The sequence below is a fragment of the Lissotriton helveticus genome, chromosome 5_1 (assembly GCF_964261635.1).
Source record: "Lissotriton helveticus chromosome 5_1, aLisHel1.1, whole genome shotgun sequence".
NCBI lineage: Eukaryota > Metazoa > Chordata > Amphibia > Caudata > Salamandridae > Lissotriton > Lissotriton helveticus.
In genome coordinates this window covers 446,398,257-446,418,441 of record NC_136065.1, presented here as the reverse complement: position 1 = coordinate 446,418,441, position 20,185 = coordinate 446,398,257, and the positions used below count along the sequence as shown (strand labels likewise).

Genomic DNA, 20,185 nt, shown 5'->3' with positions numbered 1-20,185 from the left:
GTAAGGCCATCCTTTCCCCATCCTGGTTTCCATCAATCTGCCCCGCTGGATTACCAGAGTTGTCCCCAGCTGCCTGAGCACATTCAGTGAACCACCATCTTGGATCCTGGCAAAGTCCTGCCTCGCTATTCTGTTCTATCCTTTTTAGGTAATTTAGCACCTTTAATTACATTTCTGCAGCACTGCCAGTAGCAGTCCACAATTGCAATACGATGGCATTATAATTCAATAAGCAAAAGCAAATACAAAAATCCAATATATGCAGACAAGGACAGTATTTTGGCAATATTTTATACATGTTTATAATGTTATCAATTAATAACCTGGCTACTAACTTGCAAATGCTACAAGAAAGAGACTGCTATACATTCAGAAAGAAAAGCAATGCCATCTGGCCCATACCATTGATAGCTAAAAAATAATTCTTCCTGTCCTACTTTTATAATTGAAACATTTTCTTGTAGCTTACAAATACACATAAATCTATGGAATCTATTTGCTTATTGCTTTCAATCAAAAGTTAAACTTTTCTCTTGCAATGTTAGAAGGCATAGTGGTCATTTAAACCTACATGCTAGTGAAAAATCTGAGTCACAAGGAGTTTATTCAGATGTTTACATTAGAACTTATCAGAAGATAAGTGCAAAGTGTTTTTCATTCCAGAATTTGTGCAGACCAGTACCATCTGTTCCTACTTGGTAACTGCTACTGTAAATTACAGTGCATCCATTATTTTACATTTATATGTAAGTTGTGTGCAATGATATTTGCAGTAGAGTGCTTTGCAGCAGCAATCTACATATACTTGCAAAGAGACCTCTGATAATCTTCAGTATATTTTTATATATCGGATGAAGTACCCTCTGATGTACATTATAAGGATATTGCAAGTCACAGAGGAGATCCAAGACCATACAGCGGAACAAGGCCGAAGGCCTGGTTTCTTTTATGATTATGGAACTCTGAGGTGCCTTGGAATATCATTTTAACTTAGAGCAGAGGGTATTTTATCCCTTACAATACTTGGTAACACCAACACCGTCCCACAAATGACTTTAATCCTCAGTGCCTTGCTCTTTCATATGAATAGTATGATAGTATCTTTGCAGACATTAAGACTAAAACTAATTCTGCAGTGTGATGTTAAAGACATCAAAAAGCAGTTGCTAATTTATTGCACAAAATCTTAGAACCTGTGCAACGCAACTTAGTTTAAAATGCTGTATCTCTAAATGTGTAGAAACATGTCAAGTTTCTATCTTAACTGTAATAATGTGAACAAAATAAACATGTTTCCTTAAATATCTCTTTCCAGCTGATCATTGTTCATTTTAGAAAATAACAGAACAGAGGAACAAAAAGTACTTTTTCCTTTTCTTTGATTAAACTGATACTGTTAAGTAGGCTCCACCCATGTTTAGGAGGAAAAAAGCTTTTCTACAAAAACAGACATTTGGGGTGAATAGATTTTAGTGTCACTGATGTTGTAGGGTGCTCTGTCTAGGAGCTGCTCCCCACCTAAACATGGGAACTACCCAGAGTTCTATGGTCTGTTTTGCACCATTTATGCAGCACTCTAAGCTTGAAAGGGTATTATTTTTACTTATAATGGGTTGCTCCCTTGTTCCTGGACACAGCTAAACCTCTCAGAAGAGCTGTAATGACAGCGAAACGTGTCAGGGGTAGCTTTCATTCATTCCAGGTTGACTTGGATGGTATTTTACCAATCCAATGCTGTACTGCGGCAACACACTCTAAGCTGGAATCAACAAGAACCTCAGCCGCAAAATCCAGAACATCCAAAACGCTTCACCAGAATAGTCCTCAACCTACCTCACTACTGCCACATCACCCAGCACCTGTGGACATTACATTGGCTCCCCGTCGAGAAGAGAATCACCTTCAAGCTTCTCACCCACACCCACAAAGCCCTTCACAACACCGGATCTGCCTACCTGAACCATCGCCTATAGTTCCACACACCCCAAAGATCCCTCCACTCAGCCCAGCTCTCCCTTGCTACGGTGCAGCACATCAAGAAGACCAGAACAGGAGGTCATTCCTTCTCCTTCCTTGCAGCCAAGGCATGGAACAACCTCCCTCTCCAACTCCGACAGACTCCTAACACTTTCATTAAGGACCTCAAGGTCAGGCTCTTCGACGAATCGCTGTGAACTTCTGGGAGCTGCGCCCCACCCACAGCACTTTTGGGTGAGTAGTTGTGCTTCACCAACCCAATGATTGATTGTAATACTTTGCTTGGAGTGGTAAAAGGCTTTTGTCATTTTACAGCTCTGCATCAATGGCACTAACTAATCCTATGCTTAAAGCCTTTGCTGTATAAATTGCAAAAAACGTTGTCCCTTATTAGCTCGGTGTGGATGGCACTTTACTATTCCCATACTTAAAAACTTTGCTAGAAAGACAGACATTTGAGGTGAGCAGATTTTAGTGTCACGGACATTGTGGCGTTCTCTATATAGGAGCTGCTCTCCACCCAAACTTGGGAACAACTCAGAGCTGTCTGCTTTGTTTTGAATATGAATAAATATATATATATATATACACATATAATCCATGTCGCCCAAAAAAAGGAGGATGCACTCAACCGCAAATGAAACTATCTGGTTTTATTTAAAGGAAGACCAGCATCTGCATTCCAGTTCAAGGATTTCTATAGCCTGACACGTTTCTAGGCACCAGCCTCTTACTCATAGGCAACTGCTAAAAACTCCACAGAGGCTATAATAACATCTTCGTCAGCATGCTGTTCATTAATATTGGCCCCTGAAGGGCCTCTCAGGTGAGTTCGACTATTGGTGCATGCTGGGACTTTTAGTTTACTTTAAGCCGATTCTTACCCTCCAATGGGTTCTGTTTTGTTTCCATATTTTTAAAATGTTTTATTCACCGTCCAGTGGGCCCCAGGATGCAGAGCAGGTTTGTATATATTATATATTACATATGCCGCTATCTGATGTTTTATATTCTTCCCAAAAAACAAACAAAGGGGAGCCACAGGCAAACCTAATGGTCTGCTGTTGGTAAGCAGGTCACACACTATCCAGTGCAAATTCTTTAAAAGATGGATAAAAAGGTGTCCTCAATATAGGGGCTATTTGAGAGATCACTAAGGGAAGAATGGCAGGCACTGGAACATGTACTAACTAGCAGAGTCACTTAAGAATTTGCCAGGTTAGCAGATTCCAATCTGATCTTCTGGATTTTTTTCTGAAAAAGCTACAAACCAGGGGTGCCGCCTCCATGTTGGTGAAGGAGAATAGCACCACTGATTTTTCACAGTGCGAGAAGCAGAAACATAAAATGGTATTACAAATACCATTTGATGTTTCTGCTTCTAGCACTGCGAGAAAGCAGAAGGGTTTGGTTGGGGGAGGGCGGGTCTGCTCTTGGGCAGGGGAGAGTGGCTTGCCTAATACTTTAGAATGGAAGGTGCACCAGAAATGAAGTTCAGATAGCAAGTTTAGTCCATTATCCTCCTTTATTTATGATTGCAATAAAAATCAGCCATCAGCCAACGCGTTTCGTTCCTTTAGTATAATGAACTTATCAGGGCTAGGTAAATCTGGTAGAGTATTCAACAAAGATCCTTGATGGTTGTGGTAATGTTAGTGTAGCCCGTGTAATCACCCCACAATAAGGGTCAATCAGGTCAAGTCCCAGCTTGTAATACGGGACGTAAGTAAATTCAGCCCCACTTCCATTACTGTAACAGAAGTGGAGCTGAATTTACTGACGTACCATATTACAAGCTGGGACTTGACCTGATTGAGGCTGCCTGCTTCCTGTTCAGGAGAGGAGCAGAGAAGCAGAGACGACGCGGGACAGGGCCGGCGAAGGCAAGTTAACTTTAATTTTTTTTTAAATTAAACTTCCCCTCCTCCCCGTGCGACCCCCGCAACCCACCCGCGAGTCATACCAGCCGTGACTGTTACAAACTAGTAACAGTTTCCAAACTTTTTACTCCTACACTGTTTTTTCTGTAGGGAAAAAGGGATAGATTTTTTGAACTGTACACTTGAAAATATCCTTTGTGATGGCAAGGACATGAAGGGCAAAGCTTTTCAAAGTGAACATACTTTCAAATTCCTTCCTTAACCTACTCCTGACACAGGAATGCCTGGCATGATGGCCATCAGAGAATCTCCGACTATCGTAATGAACATTATCTCAGTTTATAAAAAAACACTTGTGAACTAACTTGGTCATTGAAAAGGTGACTCCTCAACTTCTATGCAAAGCTCACGTTTGATACCGCATCTCTGAAACTGGTGGCGCTGCACTGGTTTCATACTGAATCAAATGATGCAGTTGAGTGTACTATATATTGCCCCCACAAACGTAAACTGTACTAAGTGCACTTCGTTTTTTGAAAGAAAAACCTTCTTGTTCCTACCCTTTTAGTCAGCCACCCATACATATACCGTATTTTCTGGCGTATAAGACGACTTTTTAACCCTTTAAAATCTTTTCAAAAGTCGGGGGTCGTTTTATGAGCAAGCAAATATAGCCCAAACCCTATATTTTAAAGGAAAAGTAGGGGGTCGTCTTATACGCCCAGTCGCCTTATACGCCAGAAAATACGGTATTCAAAATCCGAAGGTCTTGTAAGGGGAGGAAGATTAGAAGTGCTGCCTTCTTGCCCCAACTCATTAGAATTGCTTGTCTTTCTCCCTTAGGCTATCAATAATTCTCATGTGCTAGTAAAGGTTTCTATCTTGATTATTCACAGCTAGATCCCAAGGGCCAGATGTAGGAAGCCCAATTCCGGTCGGTAACGGTCGAAATTACCGAATTTCGGCCGTTACCGACCCGAATTAGGCTTTTCATATGTAGGGGCCTAAATTAAGGATTCGGTAATTTAAGGAATCGGTAAATTACCGAATTCTTAAATACCGATTCGGTAAATTACCGAATCCTGATATGTAGGGAGCACTCAAATGAGTGATTTTCCCATTTTAGGATTCGTTATTTATTGGTGGTAAATTTCGAAAACCCTAAAAAATGCAAATGTATGCAAATAATAACAGTGCCATGTGGCAGAGTATTTGTGCCACATGTGCACCCATACACAATTCAGGGGTGCGACCCTGCCACCCTTCAATGTTTCCCCCCTTTTACTGAATCGGTATTTACCCATTCCTATGGGCCTTAAGGCCCTTAGGAATGAATGGGGAATACCGAATCTGTAAATACCGATTCGGTATTTACCTAATTTTACAGATTCAGTAAAATTTACCGATTGGATACCTACATAGCATTTACGGATTCTAAAATACCCATTTGGTATAATTTGGTATTTTAGAATCGGTAAATGCTGATTATCTACATCTTGCCCCTTATCCTTTATTTCTTTAACTGCTTAATGTTAATCCAAAAAATTATTTTGGTGTATGTGCATTTACTACGTTTCGCATAGGAAATATCCATAACCTAAATCCAGCCTGGCAGCGATCAATGTGGCTCAATAAATCACTACAACGTTTTGTCTGCATGTTGTCAATTAATTTTCAGTATGTTTATAGCAATACAGAAGATTGAAATCGGGTAATTTGTTAGAATCTATAAGATTGTAGGACACATTTTTTTAGGACTGGGTATACCAATAGCTTTTTCAATTCAACATGAACTGTGCCCTTGGCCAAAAGAAGTTGGGTAATTGTAAAGGAGCAACATTTTCTTTGACCTGCTTTAGGATTATACCTGGACAAACATCTGAAAGTGAACCTAAACACTTAATAGTCACCATCAGGTTGATTGCCTCAACAAGGCATACTGGCTCATGATACTGTACACGAGGGACCGTTTGTGCCGCTTTATAAAAGCACCTGGTGAAAACTCTTCTGATTCTAGTGAACTAATATGTTTTACTGAATTTTATATTCAATAAAGGACGATATTGAAGATTTTTTTAAAGAAATGTTATTGGAGGCCATGACACCACTCCTAAGATGGAGAATTGAATGATAAGTCAGTAATTGCGTCGTTAGTAAGCTCCTGGGTTGTGTGGCACACTTCTCTGGATACCTCTGGTGCAGACTGAATAAATTGTACAAGCAGAATTTTTGTATTGATTGCTTGAGCTAGTAACACTTTGACAAATAACCTCACCTTATTTCTGTGTAACAAGGACCATGCATATGCATTTTGGTTGTGTGTAGATTTGTTCTTTAGTAGAGACAATTATAAATTATGCTTCTGTACATTTGATACAAAATGATATCAGCAGCTGACCTAAGACTAGATAGACTGGCATCAGGCACTTGAAATCAAGGCGCGTGTGTTGCAAGCCAACTAAGAAAGATGAAAGATCTAGTCTAACTCTGGTCTTCCTGTTGATTAAACTTTTGTGGGCAAATTGGACAGATAAATCAGCAAATGACTGCAATATAAAACAAATCCATATGGGTTATCACGGGCAAACATGGCATGTTATGTGTGTTGGGCCACTAGTTCACCAAGTAATACCAGTCCCACTAACTTGAGCAGAATGCATGTCTTCTGCAATATCTTCTGCATGATATACTTCAGTAGTACTTCTGGTTTCGATATACTAAGATAATCCGAATTTGTTTGAATGTGTATCAGAAAGCAAATCCCTTTGGAAACCAATTTAGCCACTGTTCAGAGAATCATGGAAAGTCACATATGGATCGTAAAGGCAATTGTTAAAATATGTAAGAACAACAAAAGCAGATGTTCATATTCTGGTTTCAAAGTAAGAAACAGCTTTCATAATTATTTTAGCAGCTAACTAAAGAGAATTCGGCCTAATAATCCTAGCCCACATAAATGTATAACCAGACTAATAACAACAAGCATTTACAATGCAATAGGTCTCGCAGTTGTTAGAGTTTGAGCTATTGGCATTGTAAATGGCAATGTCTTTTATTTATGTGTTGGTTTTTAAAACATAAATAAAAGGCATTGTCATTTACAATGCCAATAGGTTAAACTCTCGCAAATGCGAGACTATTGCATTGCAAATGCTTTTTTTTTATGTAGTTGTCTGTGAAGTTCCACTTGCAAGTCATGGAGCACGCCCAGGTCAAGCAGAATCTGTGGTGTTTCTAGACAACCGAAACAGCCAATTCTTTTATGGCCATTTCTTGCAGGGGCTTCACAAAAAACAACCACGAGGACTGACAGGGGAGACCCCTCAGCAATCCTGCATATTAATGTTTTAGGAGAAAAGATAGTTGCAAAAAAATACTAGGCGTGACCGTCTGGACAAGATTGGACAAAACCAAAGAAAAACAGCAGTCTTTTCCACGTTTGGGGTGTCTTTAAAGCCCTAGCCTGGCAACATTTTAACTGCACTCTGCATCTGCACTCTAAATCTTGAATCTGCACGCTGCACTCACACTCTGCATCTGCACTCTAAATCTTGAATCTGCACGCTGCACTCTGAATCTGCACTCTGAATCTGCACTCTGCACTCTGAATCTGCACTCTGCACTCTGAATATGCACTCTGCACTCTGAATCTGCACTCGGAATCTGCACTCTGCACTCTGCATCTGAATCTGCACTCTGAATCTGTCTCTGAATCTGCACTCTGCACTCTGAATCTGAATCTGCACTCTGAATCTGCACTCTGAATCTGCACTCTGCACTCTGAATCTGAAACTGCACTCTGAATCTGCACTCTGAATCTGCACTCTGCACTCTGAATCTGAATCTGCACTCTGAATCTGCACTCTGAATCTGCACTCCGCACTCTGAATCTGAATCTGCACTCTGAATCTGCACTCTGAATCTGAATCTGCACTCTGAATCTGCACTCTGAATCTGCACTCTGCACTCTGAATCTGCACTCTGAATCTGCACTCTGAATCTGAATCTGCACTCTGAATCTGCACTCTGAATCTGCACTCTGCACTCTGAATCTGCACTCTGCACTCTGAATCTGCACTCTGCACTCTGAATCTGCACTCTGAATCTGCACTCTGAATCTGCACTCTGAATCTGAATCTGCACTCTGAATCTGAATCTTCAATCTGAATCTGCACTCTGAATCTGCACTCTGAATCTGAATCTGCACTCTGAATCTGCACTCTGAATCTGCACTCTGAATCTGCACTCTGAATCTGCACTCTGAATCTGAATCTGCACTCTGAATCTGCATCTGCACTCTGAATCTGCATCTGCACTCTGAATCTGAATCTGCAGTCTCAATCTGAATCTGAATCTGCACTCTGAATCTGAATCTGCACTCTGAATCTGCACTCTGAATCTGCACTCTGAATCTGCACTCTGAATCTGAATCTGCACTCTGAATCTGAATCTGCACTCTGAATCTGCACTCTAAATCTGCACTCTAAATCTGCACTCTGAATCTGCACTCTGAATCTGCACTCTGAATCTGCACTCTGAATCTGAATCTGCACTCTGAATCTGCACTCTGAATCTGCACTCTAAATCTGCACTCTGAATCTGCACTCTGAATCTGAATCTGCACTCTGAATCTGAATCTGCACTCTGAATCTGAATCTGCACTCTGAATCTGCACTCTGAATCTGCACTCTGAATCTAAATCTGCACTCTGAATCTGCACTCTGAATCTGCACTCTGAATCTGCACTCTGAATCTGAATCTGCACTCTGAATCTGAATCTGCACTCTGAATCTGAATCTGCACTCTGAATCTGCACTCTGAATCTGCACTCTGAATCTGAATCTGCACTCTGAATCTGCACTCTGAATCTGAATCTGCACTCTGAATCTGCACTCTGAATCTGCACTCTGAATCTGCATCTGCACTCTGAATCTGCACTCTGAATCTGCACTCTGAATCTGCATCTGCACTCTGCATCTGCACTCTGAATCTGCATCTGCACTCTGAATCTGCACTCTGAATCTGCACTCTGAATCTGAATCTGCACTCTGAATCTGAATCTGCACTCTGAATCTGAATCTGCACTCTGAATCTGCACTCTGAATCTGCACTCTGAATCTGCACTCTGAATCTGCACTCTGAATCTGCACTCTGAATCTGCACTCTGAATCTGAATCTGCACTCTGAATCTGCACTCTGAATCTGAATCTGCACTCTGAATCTGCACTCTGAATCTGCACTCTGAATCTGCACTCTGAATCTGAATCTGCACTCTGAATCTGAATCTGCACTCTGAATCTGCACTCTGAATCTGCACTCTGAATCTGCACTCTGAATCTGCACTCTGAATCTGAATCTGCACTCTGAATCTGAATCTGCACTCTGAATCTGAATCTGCACTCTGAATCTGCACTCTGAATCTGAATCTGCACTCTGAATCTGCACTCTGAATCTGCACTCTGAATCTGCACTCTGAATCTGCACTCTGAATCTGCACTCTGAATCTGCACTCTGAATCTGCACTCTGAATCTGCACTCTGCATCTGCACTCTGAATCTGCACTCTGAATCTGCACTCTGAATCTGCACTCTGAATCTGAATCTGCACTCTGAATCTGAATCTGCACTCTGAATCTGCACTCTGAATCTGCACTCTGAATCTGCACTCTGAATCTGAATCTGCACTCTGAATCTGAATCTGCACTCTGAATCTGAATCTGCACTCTGAATCTGCACTCTGAATCTGAATCTGCACTCTGAATCTGAATCTGCACTCTGAATCTGCACTCTGAATCTGCACTCTGAATCTGAATCTGCACTCTGAATCTGAATCTGCACTCTGAATCTGAATCTGCACTCTGAATCTGCACTCTGAATCTGAATCTGCACTCTGAATCTGCACTCTGAATCTGCACTCTGAATCTGCACTCTGAATCTGCACTCTGAATCTGCACTCTGAATCTGCACTCTGAATCTGCACTCTGCACTCTGAATCTGCACTCTGCACTCTGAATCTGCACTCTGCACTCTGAATCTGCACTCTGAATCTGCACTCTCAATCTGCACTCTCAATCTGCACCCTCAATCTGCACTCTCAATCTGCACTCACAATCTGCACTCACAATCTGCACTCAAAGTCCCAAAGGTGCGACCTATTGGCTATGCCAATGCTTGTTTCACCAAGTCCTGGTTCCGATGTCACAATTTATCACTTTGTTGACCCTCACATGCCTGTTCTTCCGAATGCATGCTGCCCATGATGATTGTGTGTGTGCATCTGCCGTGAAGTGAGCCTTTTGTAACACGCGATCAAAACGAATTGTTTTAAAGTGTTTGAAAACGCCATTTCAAGCAATTGACCGGTGCACCAAGCGTTCAGGTATGGTAGAGAGTGTTTAAATCCTTACAGCCCTCTTTGCTTTTCAAGTTCGATTTTAAAGAATGTAAATGTCATGCGTAATACCCGCAGGACCAGTCTGTCAGGCGGTACCTCATTTTCTCATTATCTTCCCGCAACAAGTAGGTAAAGGGCTTCTCTTTGTGAACACAGGAGAGCGTACCTGCTGTGTCCTAAAGAAGCCATTTCTAATTCTTCAATCCTAGAGCCATAAAGAATAGCACAGAAACCCTCGTCGCTCGAGTCCTCGTTTTCCAAAGATTAAGAAAACAAGAGCGGCCGGGAAGCGGCCGGGAAACAAAGTACGGCCGGCCACATAATTAGGGGAGGAGAAGCCGCACAGCACACGCTGGGAGAAGCCCTTTGATGTGCTGTGCGGCCGCGATGCGCGCTCTGTGCTGGGGGAGGGGGAGGGCCATTAGCCTGAACTCGCGGCAAGATCAAACGAAGGGTGGGAGGGACATTGAGGAACAGATGGCCATGAAAGTTTATGGGCCAAAAGCGCGTGCCTGTGGCCACGTGCACTCGAAGAAAACGCCACGAAAAAAGCGGTGGTTTCACGATGATTTCGAGCACTTGAATTCTCGCCATTTCCCATTCCTTCGGAATGGAAAAGGCGAGACCTAAAAATATACATTACATTGGTTTATGAGAACTAAATATGATCGCTGACATCAATATCTGAATACTGTGCTCCTTTGATTTAGCTATGTAACGCTATGACATTATTGGTTGCAGGGTATGGGAAGTGAACAATGTGAGGTTGTCACTTTTTGTATTTAAATTCACAGAAGCACCAACAACTGAAAAGTACCAGAAAAATGGGCTGTGCCTCTTAACCCGTTGGCTGCGTCGAACGTTCAGCTCCAGTGCTGAACGTTCGAAAAATGGGTGGGGCAGCGTCGGCCAACGGACATGTGCAGCACTACCAAGGTAGTGCTCGCGATGACCGTTGGCCGACGGCAGCAGCCAACAGGTTAATGAGAGAGGAGAAATGAAAGTGGTAGGTTTTATTCATGTGAAACACAGGGGGTTCTCAAAAGAAAAAACAAAGCGATGCACAGCTATCGCTGATATGATCCATATCTGCAGGAGAAGATAGCTGTCAGAAGTGGCCCCTCAATAATTCGTCTCCTGGTGGCTTCTAGCTCCTATTTTCGGCAATTTGGAGGTCTTTCTTTCCTGCAAAGCCCTTAATGTTTTAGTGGACGTTAGTCAGGTGCAATGTGGGTACTGGTTATGTATGCCAGATGACCTCTGCCCCCAGTGACCTCTTAGGGCTCTGGAAAGAACAGCCACCACAACCCTTTCATACATAAGAGCTATGCCAGATAGTATGTGGAAAGCAGGGAGCTGATGCGTTAGCTGTTTAGAGTACTTTTTTTTAGGATTCTGTGGATACAAGTTCTGTAGAATTACTGTCAGGCAACACATACAAGCGGTGTTGAAATGGTTCACTCCACATGTGTCAAGTGTATTCTGCCATCCTTTTGAGTTAGTACCAAGACTGATTCCTTGATCGGGATAAGTCTCTCTTGAAAGATCAAATATGACACATCTCTGCAACTTAACTGGTGAAATGTTCACCAGCAATTCAGGAAATGTGAACTTCCAAGCTCATGAAAGCTATCACTAAGTATTTTATAAGGTATCTTTTTCAACTATCAGCAATTATTTTTTTTATCTAGTCTAAGACCTTTATATCTCTGAGCTACAAATGAAGAATATTTTACCCCTTTTTTATTCGCTACTCAAATTCTCAAGAATAGTGATGTTGTGTGTAATATCCCCCCAAAAAATGACTAACCATGAATATCCTAAGCTTTTTTTACCACAATTAGTTTAATATATTCGAATTGTATCTGCATGAAAGATTACCATGCTGTTAGTAAAACCCAACGTGAAACCTACTCGACTGTACCTTTTTCGGGGGGGGGGGGTGGTTATTGCTTCAGCACTGGTAGAATCAGCAGTAATGAGACATTTTTTTCTATTTTCACTACACTTTCATTTTGGTGCTCTATTGTAAAATATTAGGAACAACTATTCATTGATAACTTGTAAAACAGTTTTTAAGTTTAAAACAGTATTAATAAAGAATGTATGACAACATAGAATATATAATAACTTTTTTTATTAAATATTACAGTGATCAAAAAGTACAAAATATTTGTCACAGGGCTATGTGATTGGGAAACTATTGGCACATAATTCAGTATCAAAAGCATTTTAATGGGTACAATTTGGAAAACATACAAAAATTGAGTGTTTGTCATTGGCTCAGCTTAATCTATGGTAGTGTCTCGTCTAATGTATAGGTTACTTCAACAACCTTTCAATCAGCGAGAAACTACCATGTTACTGGGCCATTGTACTATATACAAATAATCACCTTACACTGCACACAAATTACATAACCTGCATCACAATTAGTGCACACTATTTACAACAAACATTTGAAAAAAATGTATACCCAACTACTACAATATACTGCCATTATTTGAACAGATGCCTATATCTCTGTGGCGCAACCAAGATATCAAGTACATTTACAGCAAATATCCTGAAAGTGCTCACGATGTTCATTTAAATGATGTGAGCAGCACATTAGCAAATAGTAACTTTTTAGTTCAATCAAATCAAAATGTAAGGGCAGGAATTATGACATTTCTGTGTCAGAATAGCATTTCAAGGTTGAAATAAATGTTTGTATTACACTCAGGTGATGCTAACTAAACATGTTAGAGAGCCTTCCAGTCAATATTCACATTGGAAACAAATAAATGAAGACCTCTAGTACTCCCATTTAAAGTCTGAAGCTTGATGCAAGCCTTGTGATTAAAATGTGAGCCTAACCTGACCAGAATTACTATAGTACATATAGCCATTACTTCAGAGTACACACACTGTTCCTTAGCTAGACCTTTGCTGTCCATAGTAGTATGCCTGTCTCCCATTTCACAATTCATTTTGCTCCATGTACAGCAAGCAGTCTGTATTTGAGTGCCTATGTTGTTGTCAAGGCCTCTGCATTACCCCCATGCTGACTTTAACTAGGTAAGCTGTATAGGGTTAGAATAGTGTTTGCTTAAAAGGCACACCGCATTACAAAAGAAAAGCTGTTTCAAGACATTTATCATCATATTATACAGGGGATAATGTACAAGAATTCTGCAGGGTGTAAAAAAGTAAATATTTAAAATGTATCGGCTATTTGGTGAGCACTGAACTGACACCTAAATTCTGCGGTAAGTGCATAAATACACCAGTTACAACAATGTTACTGGACCAAGAGTAGTGATAGACGAAATAAAAAAGGTTGAAATCCCATTTGGGCTTTGCTTCTAATTCGTATGCACTTTAAATGCAAAGAAAATGTACTCAGTACCAAGCAGCTGCATAAATGATTTTATCTCCCTGCAGATTAAGAATGAATAAAGACCTCAGTACGTATTACAGTGCTTCTTGGGAAAGCTCAGGGTAAAAAGATGTATGACTATTTTCCATTAGATTTTACATTCTCGCTAGAAAAACAGTCGGCTAAAGAAAAAGACTTGCCACTTTTAAACACGTTTGGAATATTTTCTACGTTTTATTTTGGGGAAATTAAAAGAAAAATCAAGCATAACATATACTTGGATTTCATATCAGCATGTTTTTCTTTCAGACAAACCTTTTGTCAGCTTTAAAAGACTCTTGGGAACAGAAATAGTCTACAAATGTTCCATGACACAAAGCCTCAATGGAAAGGAAAATAAAAGTATAACTCAAGTGAAATTGTCTGGGCACATGGCACTCTTGATGTTCTTTACTCGCTTCCAACATATAAAGCACACGCAATTATGTTACATCAGTATAAAAAATATAATAGCAGTCAAAGTATTCTCTGTAAGTTGTTCTCATAACTGCTGGTGTTATACTGCACTGGAGCAAATTTACTGTGCTCATTACAGTTTACGACAAAATGATACTATGAACTGAAATCAGTTTACATTTACTTATGTAACAAAATAATCCGCATCTATTTTAAATTATGGGTATCCTGTGCTCCCATTTCATTTTTACAGCAACAACGTTGCAAGGATTTTCAGTACTGCTGGCAAAATGTAATGTTGCTTCTTGTAGTGCCCTTTGGCCTTGCGAGCCTTCTGCATTCTTTAGATGCGACCAACAGCTGGCGATATAAGACTGCCCTCGCTTTCCTTATGAGAGCACCACCCCTGCTGTGCAAATTGACAATTGTATGGTGTAGCCAGACAGCATATACTGGTGCACATATTTAGTCGTGAAGAAAAAAATTACACAACTTTCTTCTTTAAGGGCATAGCGCCTAGGGGCAATGCATTTACTCTGTGATAAACTCTTTAAAAACATACAGTGAGCATGTAAAGGAAATTGCAAATTGGTGAAAATAAAATGAGAATTGCAAGTGTTTTTTTTATATTTATATAATAATGTTTTTCCAAAAGGGAGATGGGCCTATAACAATGAGTATGAGTACTGTCCCGATCACCGAATTGCAAGTGGGAGGCCATTTTTACAAGCGATGTAAAAGATTGTGTAGGTACAAAAACTGACATTTATGAAACTAATGAATCTTTATTGAAGGGCATTAATCGTGCAAGTTTTTGAATTGGCCTTCTGCTGCTAAGCTACAGGCCAGTGACAGCGTCATGACAGTCATACACAGCCTGAATGAATATGATTACTCTAATCAGCCTCACATGATTTGAAATTAGAGGTGTTAATCGTGTTTTTCAAAGAATTTCTGGCCTGCCGTTTATTTTCCTTGCGTATGGTGGCAATGGTTCGTTTGAAGTCCAATTCATATGAGAATTTGACAATATTGTTTTTTATCTTAATTGTCCTAAGGTATTTTGACTTTGTAAGAGCAGTTACAGGAGTCATACTCAATTTCCAGTATGAGGGCTGCAGTCATTTCCAGGTGCAGTATTACCACACCTTTATCAGGTTGTCCCTATGGAATGGGAATTGCTGTAGAAATGTATGTTTCTGCAGTGATTTCCACATGTTATTGCCGAATTCTAGGCTAGTTACCTTGGATATATTCCACGAGTTTTTAATGTGTTATTGATTTTCCCAGGTGTGGTAGTAGTGCATGCAGTAAACGTAAATATTTTGGAATAGCTATTTGGGTGGAAACTCTTTTTTCGAACCAAATCGGGAATACACAGATTTTTGAAATGAGGGCCATGGTGGTCTCAGTAGTTTGTACCAAATAGTATCCTTTATTCATTCACAAATGTAGCTCTCAGCATGTGTTGTGTGTGCATTTGCCCACTTTCACACTGAAAAGTAGGAACAAGTTTGTGGGTTTCAAAAACATTTGATATAACACCGAACAACAATTAACATGCAAAATAGTTCTTTGAAGCGTCTGTAGTAAGGCGTTATGTAATGGGTTATGCTTTTCATGAGGCATAGTGAGAATGTATAACCGGGCACAAAATAAAGAATATTGGTTGTTTAAGGACAGGTCTCGGGGTTTATTAATTTGGCGCGGAGTTACACATTATATACATTAATTCTTTAACAAAACAGTTAAAATATGAAGTTTGTATTGCATGGAATCTAAGCAACGTTTGATGCGGTGCCAACATAGTTCAAGCCAAATTCGAATCTTGATAAACATATCCTTTCTCTGGGTGGTTTACACGCCAGGATTGCTGTTTTTCCATTTGAATGCAGCCTGCAGATGTTGACATACATTCTAAGAATTCAGGAACTGTTCTACATTACATCTCTGGAGGGACATCAATCAGAATATCTTTGAGATGAAAGTGGCCATTTCGTGTGCATTGTAGCATTCTGAGTAAATTCACTAAGCATACTTTCGTACAGTGCCTGCAGGTCTAGGGCTACAGTAACCATAAATACTTCCAACATCTCAAAGGACCCTTGTCATGTAAAAGAATTCCAAGTAACCAAAATAGAATTCGAGAAAAGAGGTTATTCTTTTAGAACAGGGTTTTTCGACGTTATTTGTGTTCACCTTTCAACCCTGATAACTATTTAAAAAAGTTCAAAAGAAAAGTATCAGACGAGCAAATTAATTAAATGATGGCATAAGTTCATGGATGAACAAAAATTGCAATTACATCACATTTAAATTTAAACCAACGTACATCCTGATAAGAGAACCATTATCTGCAAATCCTGTATCTGATTTTAGAAACTGCTGAGGAGCCAAGAAGCATAACTGGTTCATTTTTCTCACAAATAATTTCCAAATCGTTGAGTCTCTTTCGTGCTAAAGTGAAAATGTAGTCAGTGATGGAGGAAACGAAAGGACAATTGTGGAAGATTGTACTCGGTGCCTCAAACGTCATCCTGGAGATGGTCTTGTAATGGGCTGCTTGAACAACATCCATTATAATTCCGGTCTGCTAGATTTGGATGCAAATAGCAGGACAAAATGTATTTGATTTGTCTCAGCACGGTAACTATTTAGCCAACACTTTATTTCGAGAATATTTTTATCTTTGTCTATCATCTGATCAAGAATTTGCTTTGTTCAGCATGGAGTTCCTGAACAGTCATAGCAAAAATTAGCAGTGTATATAAATAATATGTTTATAGCGCTTCACACTACACTTCTCACTTTTCTAAGCACTGTAAATAACAGGCATTAGTATTACCCAATGTGATGGCGCTCACTGACCTCGGAATGATGGAAGGCTTATTCTCCCTTCCCAGGTTTAGAACTTGTGGCCTTCATGTCATTCCTGTTTCAGCAGCAATCACTGAACTCAATGAGTTATCCAGCTGGACAGAGTCCCTCATTATCTTATATTGATAGTTAAGTAAAAAATATTCTCAATCAACGATAGATTTTTTTAAATCCACAAACTTTTATGAATATCTCACCTGTGTAATATGACTTTATTTCAGTGATTTGTGAACTGTGTAACCAGCCCAGACTACTACAAAAGAAAGCCATTCAATGTCTATAACAACAAATCATCCCAGATTAAACACACTGCAGGTACTGTTTGATTTCAATAACATCTGCTTAATTCATATGAACACATGTTGTTTTAGATGCACTTATGAATGCTTCACTGAAGTGTTTACCTCTCTCCTCATAATGTAACATTGATCAAAACGAATTTTGTACTGTACATTGCATTGCTACAGCCTTAACAGTCAGATGAAAATGAACAAATCACAATACCTAAAATATCCACCAACTGTAGTACTCCTGCTTTATTTCCTAGGTCATGTATTACTTTGTTCTGTGAAGATGTGGCCTGCTTAAATATTATTTTAATAGATCTTTCCAACTCTGATTGGCAAACCTTTCACTTCCAATTGTGCAATGTATCTTGAATTAGCAAATGAGACAAGTAAACCAGAAACAGGAGTGAGATGGTACCAAATCCTAAAACGCAAGTCTCGAACCACAAAAACCCTGTCTCAGCTCTCTCGGCATAAAGGAAATACTGTACAGAACAAATGTTGCCACCTCCCCAAAAATAGATTAGTTTGGTATAAGGAATGCAACAATTTTTTTTTTAACTACTGTTACTGATTTCGCTTTTAGAATTTAAAGTTTTGTGCTAGGATGAACAGGTGACAGCTGTGAAGATGAAAAGGCATTTTGAGGATTGATCGATGCTAGAGGGTACATGTTGTTGTGCAAAAGGTCGCCGTATGAGGATCCAACAGGGGCACCTGCTGCCAAGTGCCTGTATAGCTGCTGGGAATTGGCTGAAGATGCCAGAAGCTGTCTCTGTACCATGAACGAATGAAATGATATTGGCTGCATTACTGGGGAATACATAGTCTGGTTTTTCAAGTACTGTAAAGGGTGCGAATATGCAGCTGGGATCCGTGAAGCCAACCCAGTACATAAGGTACCTGGATAGAGACCGGAAAACACTGGTGAGGAAACAGGATATTTGTGACCCTCTAACATACTGTCAGAATTGGAGTCATGCACAGTTTTACTTCTTTCTCCACCTGGATTGGAAATCTTTTCTCTTCCAGAAGTTTCTTTTGGCACATGCAGTGGGGATACAATTCTTATTTTTTTCTCTGAAGGATCATTGTGCACATCATCCAGGCTTCTTTTTAAAGGTCTTGCCATGCCTATATTAACAGTTTTACTGGTGGGGACTGGATGGACAGTACCTTCCACCCGTCTTGAACTTTCAAACCTCATGTTGTGTGATGGTTCTAATCTAGCACTGGAGTCTGCCATCTTTTTTGGGGTGGTTATCATTGGTGATACACGACAGGCTTTAGGAGTGCCTTCACTGCTTACAGTGTGGCTATTCTCAGACTTATACTTCAGTAAAATAGGTTTGCTCTCATATTGCACCATTGTATGTGGAAAACTGACCCCATGGATACTTCCACTTTGCTTGTTTATGGTTTTGGGTAGGCTTAAATCTGTAGGCTGCTCATCTGTTGCAATTTCTGAAGACAGTTTTTCTTGCTGATGCAAAGGTGGATGATAACTTAGATTATTTTTATCCTGATGCTTGTGTTGAGAAAATGTAGGCTTTCTTTCACAGTCCCGCATGGTGTCTCTTGAGAAGCTCTTTGCAGACTGCTCGCCATGAAGGTGATGCTCAGTCTGTTTAAACAGCTTGTGCAGATGAGGAGAAGAGTAGAAGTCTTCCAGAAAGTTGGCTACACGTGAATGCTGTCCCGGCCTTTTCTTTCCATCTGTCTTCAAAACATAAGAGTCTACGTGAGTATTTTTATAAGGCTTAGTGAAATCACAATGAGGACCATCTGATTTACTTGATGGATTCTGCTTTGTACAGTCATTGGTGGGTGGTCGTTCCTCTTCATACCTTGTTTTAAAGCTCTGTACATGCTGTATCACGGAGGGTCTGTTAACTGAAACAGGCTCTTTGATACACCCATGTGATGTTTGCTGTTCACTAGCAGATAGTTCATCTCTTACATTTGTTCTTTTTTTGCTGATTAATGGTGGGGGGGATCCGTAGGGATAACTACTAGATAAGGAGGCTCCACTAACTTGTGACAACAGTTTTTTCTTTGCTAGAGGAGACATAATTCCTGGGTTCCCCCTTGAGTACAGAAGAGGTGCATAGTTAAAAGTAGGGTTCTCATTCCCAGGGGCTGGCAATTCTTTTTCTTTTAGTATATCCAGTGACTGTACAACGTACACTTTTGTATTTTGCTTCAGAGCATTTTGTAATATGTTACAGTCCATTGCAGATTTCAATTCATCGGATCCGAAAGGGTCCATCTTTACTGTGCAGTTTGCCACATAATCAGGTAATTGGGGCAGATTGTCATCTTCCATCTTTGGATTTTGCACATGAACATGGATGTCGGGAAAAATGGTGAAGGACGCTCCTTGGAGTTCTTTTTCCCCAGGGTCTGTAAAAGACTGAATACTTTGCTCTTGCTTTGCAACAGGCTGTTTATCTGTTTTAGTGCTTGAATGCTCATCTGAAAGACATGATTCTAGTTCTGGTTTGGAGTCCGATAAATTGCTAGAACCAGAAGTTTCTTGCTCTTCCTTATCCTCTTCTTCCTCATTTCTGCTGCCATTGACTTCCAGCATGTCCAACTTTTCCATGGAAACAACCTCTGTTGCCTCCTGTGCTAAAGACACAGACTTTTCTGGTAATTTCTCCGCATCTTTCGGTGCAGGGACGTCTGATACAGCATGCTCCTCTTCTACACCTTCTTGACTCTTATGATCCAGTGAAACCTGATTAAAAAATATATATATATTATAACCCATTCACTGTGTATGCTTGATGTCATATAATAGTGTTCAACTCAAAGAGCCATGTTATTTAAACTGCATTGAAGACACTCAATTCAAATTACTACATTAGGCAAAAAACCTCTAGTGAATAAATTCGAAGTCACATTTAATATGCTATGTACATAGTTTTAGAATTTGCTAATCAATTTATTTT

General features: G+C 40.1%; 1 protein-coding gene across 2 annotated transcripts in view; it reads right to left on the bottom strand.

Annotated features, from left to right (window-relative positions):
- Positions 1–12,368: 12,368 nt before the first annotated feature.
- ARID5B (AT-rich interaction domain 5B) overlaps positions 12,369–20,185 on the bottom strand; it is a 582,615-nt gene continuing 574,798 nt past the window's right edge. Inside the window, exon 7 of one of the 2 annotated variants that reach the window (XM_078642687.1) lies at positions 12,369–19,971. In XM_078642687.1, the coding sequence (XP_078498813.1) occupies positions 17,821–19,971 (2,151 nt within the window). In that variant the 3' untranslated portion in view covers positions 12,369–17,820. The remainder of the gene's footprint in view (positions 19,972–20,185) is intronic. The other variant, XM_078642686.1, reaches the window with a different exon arrangement.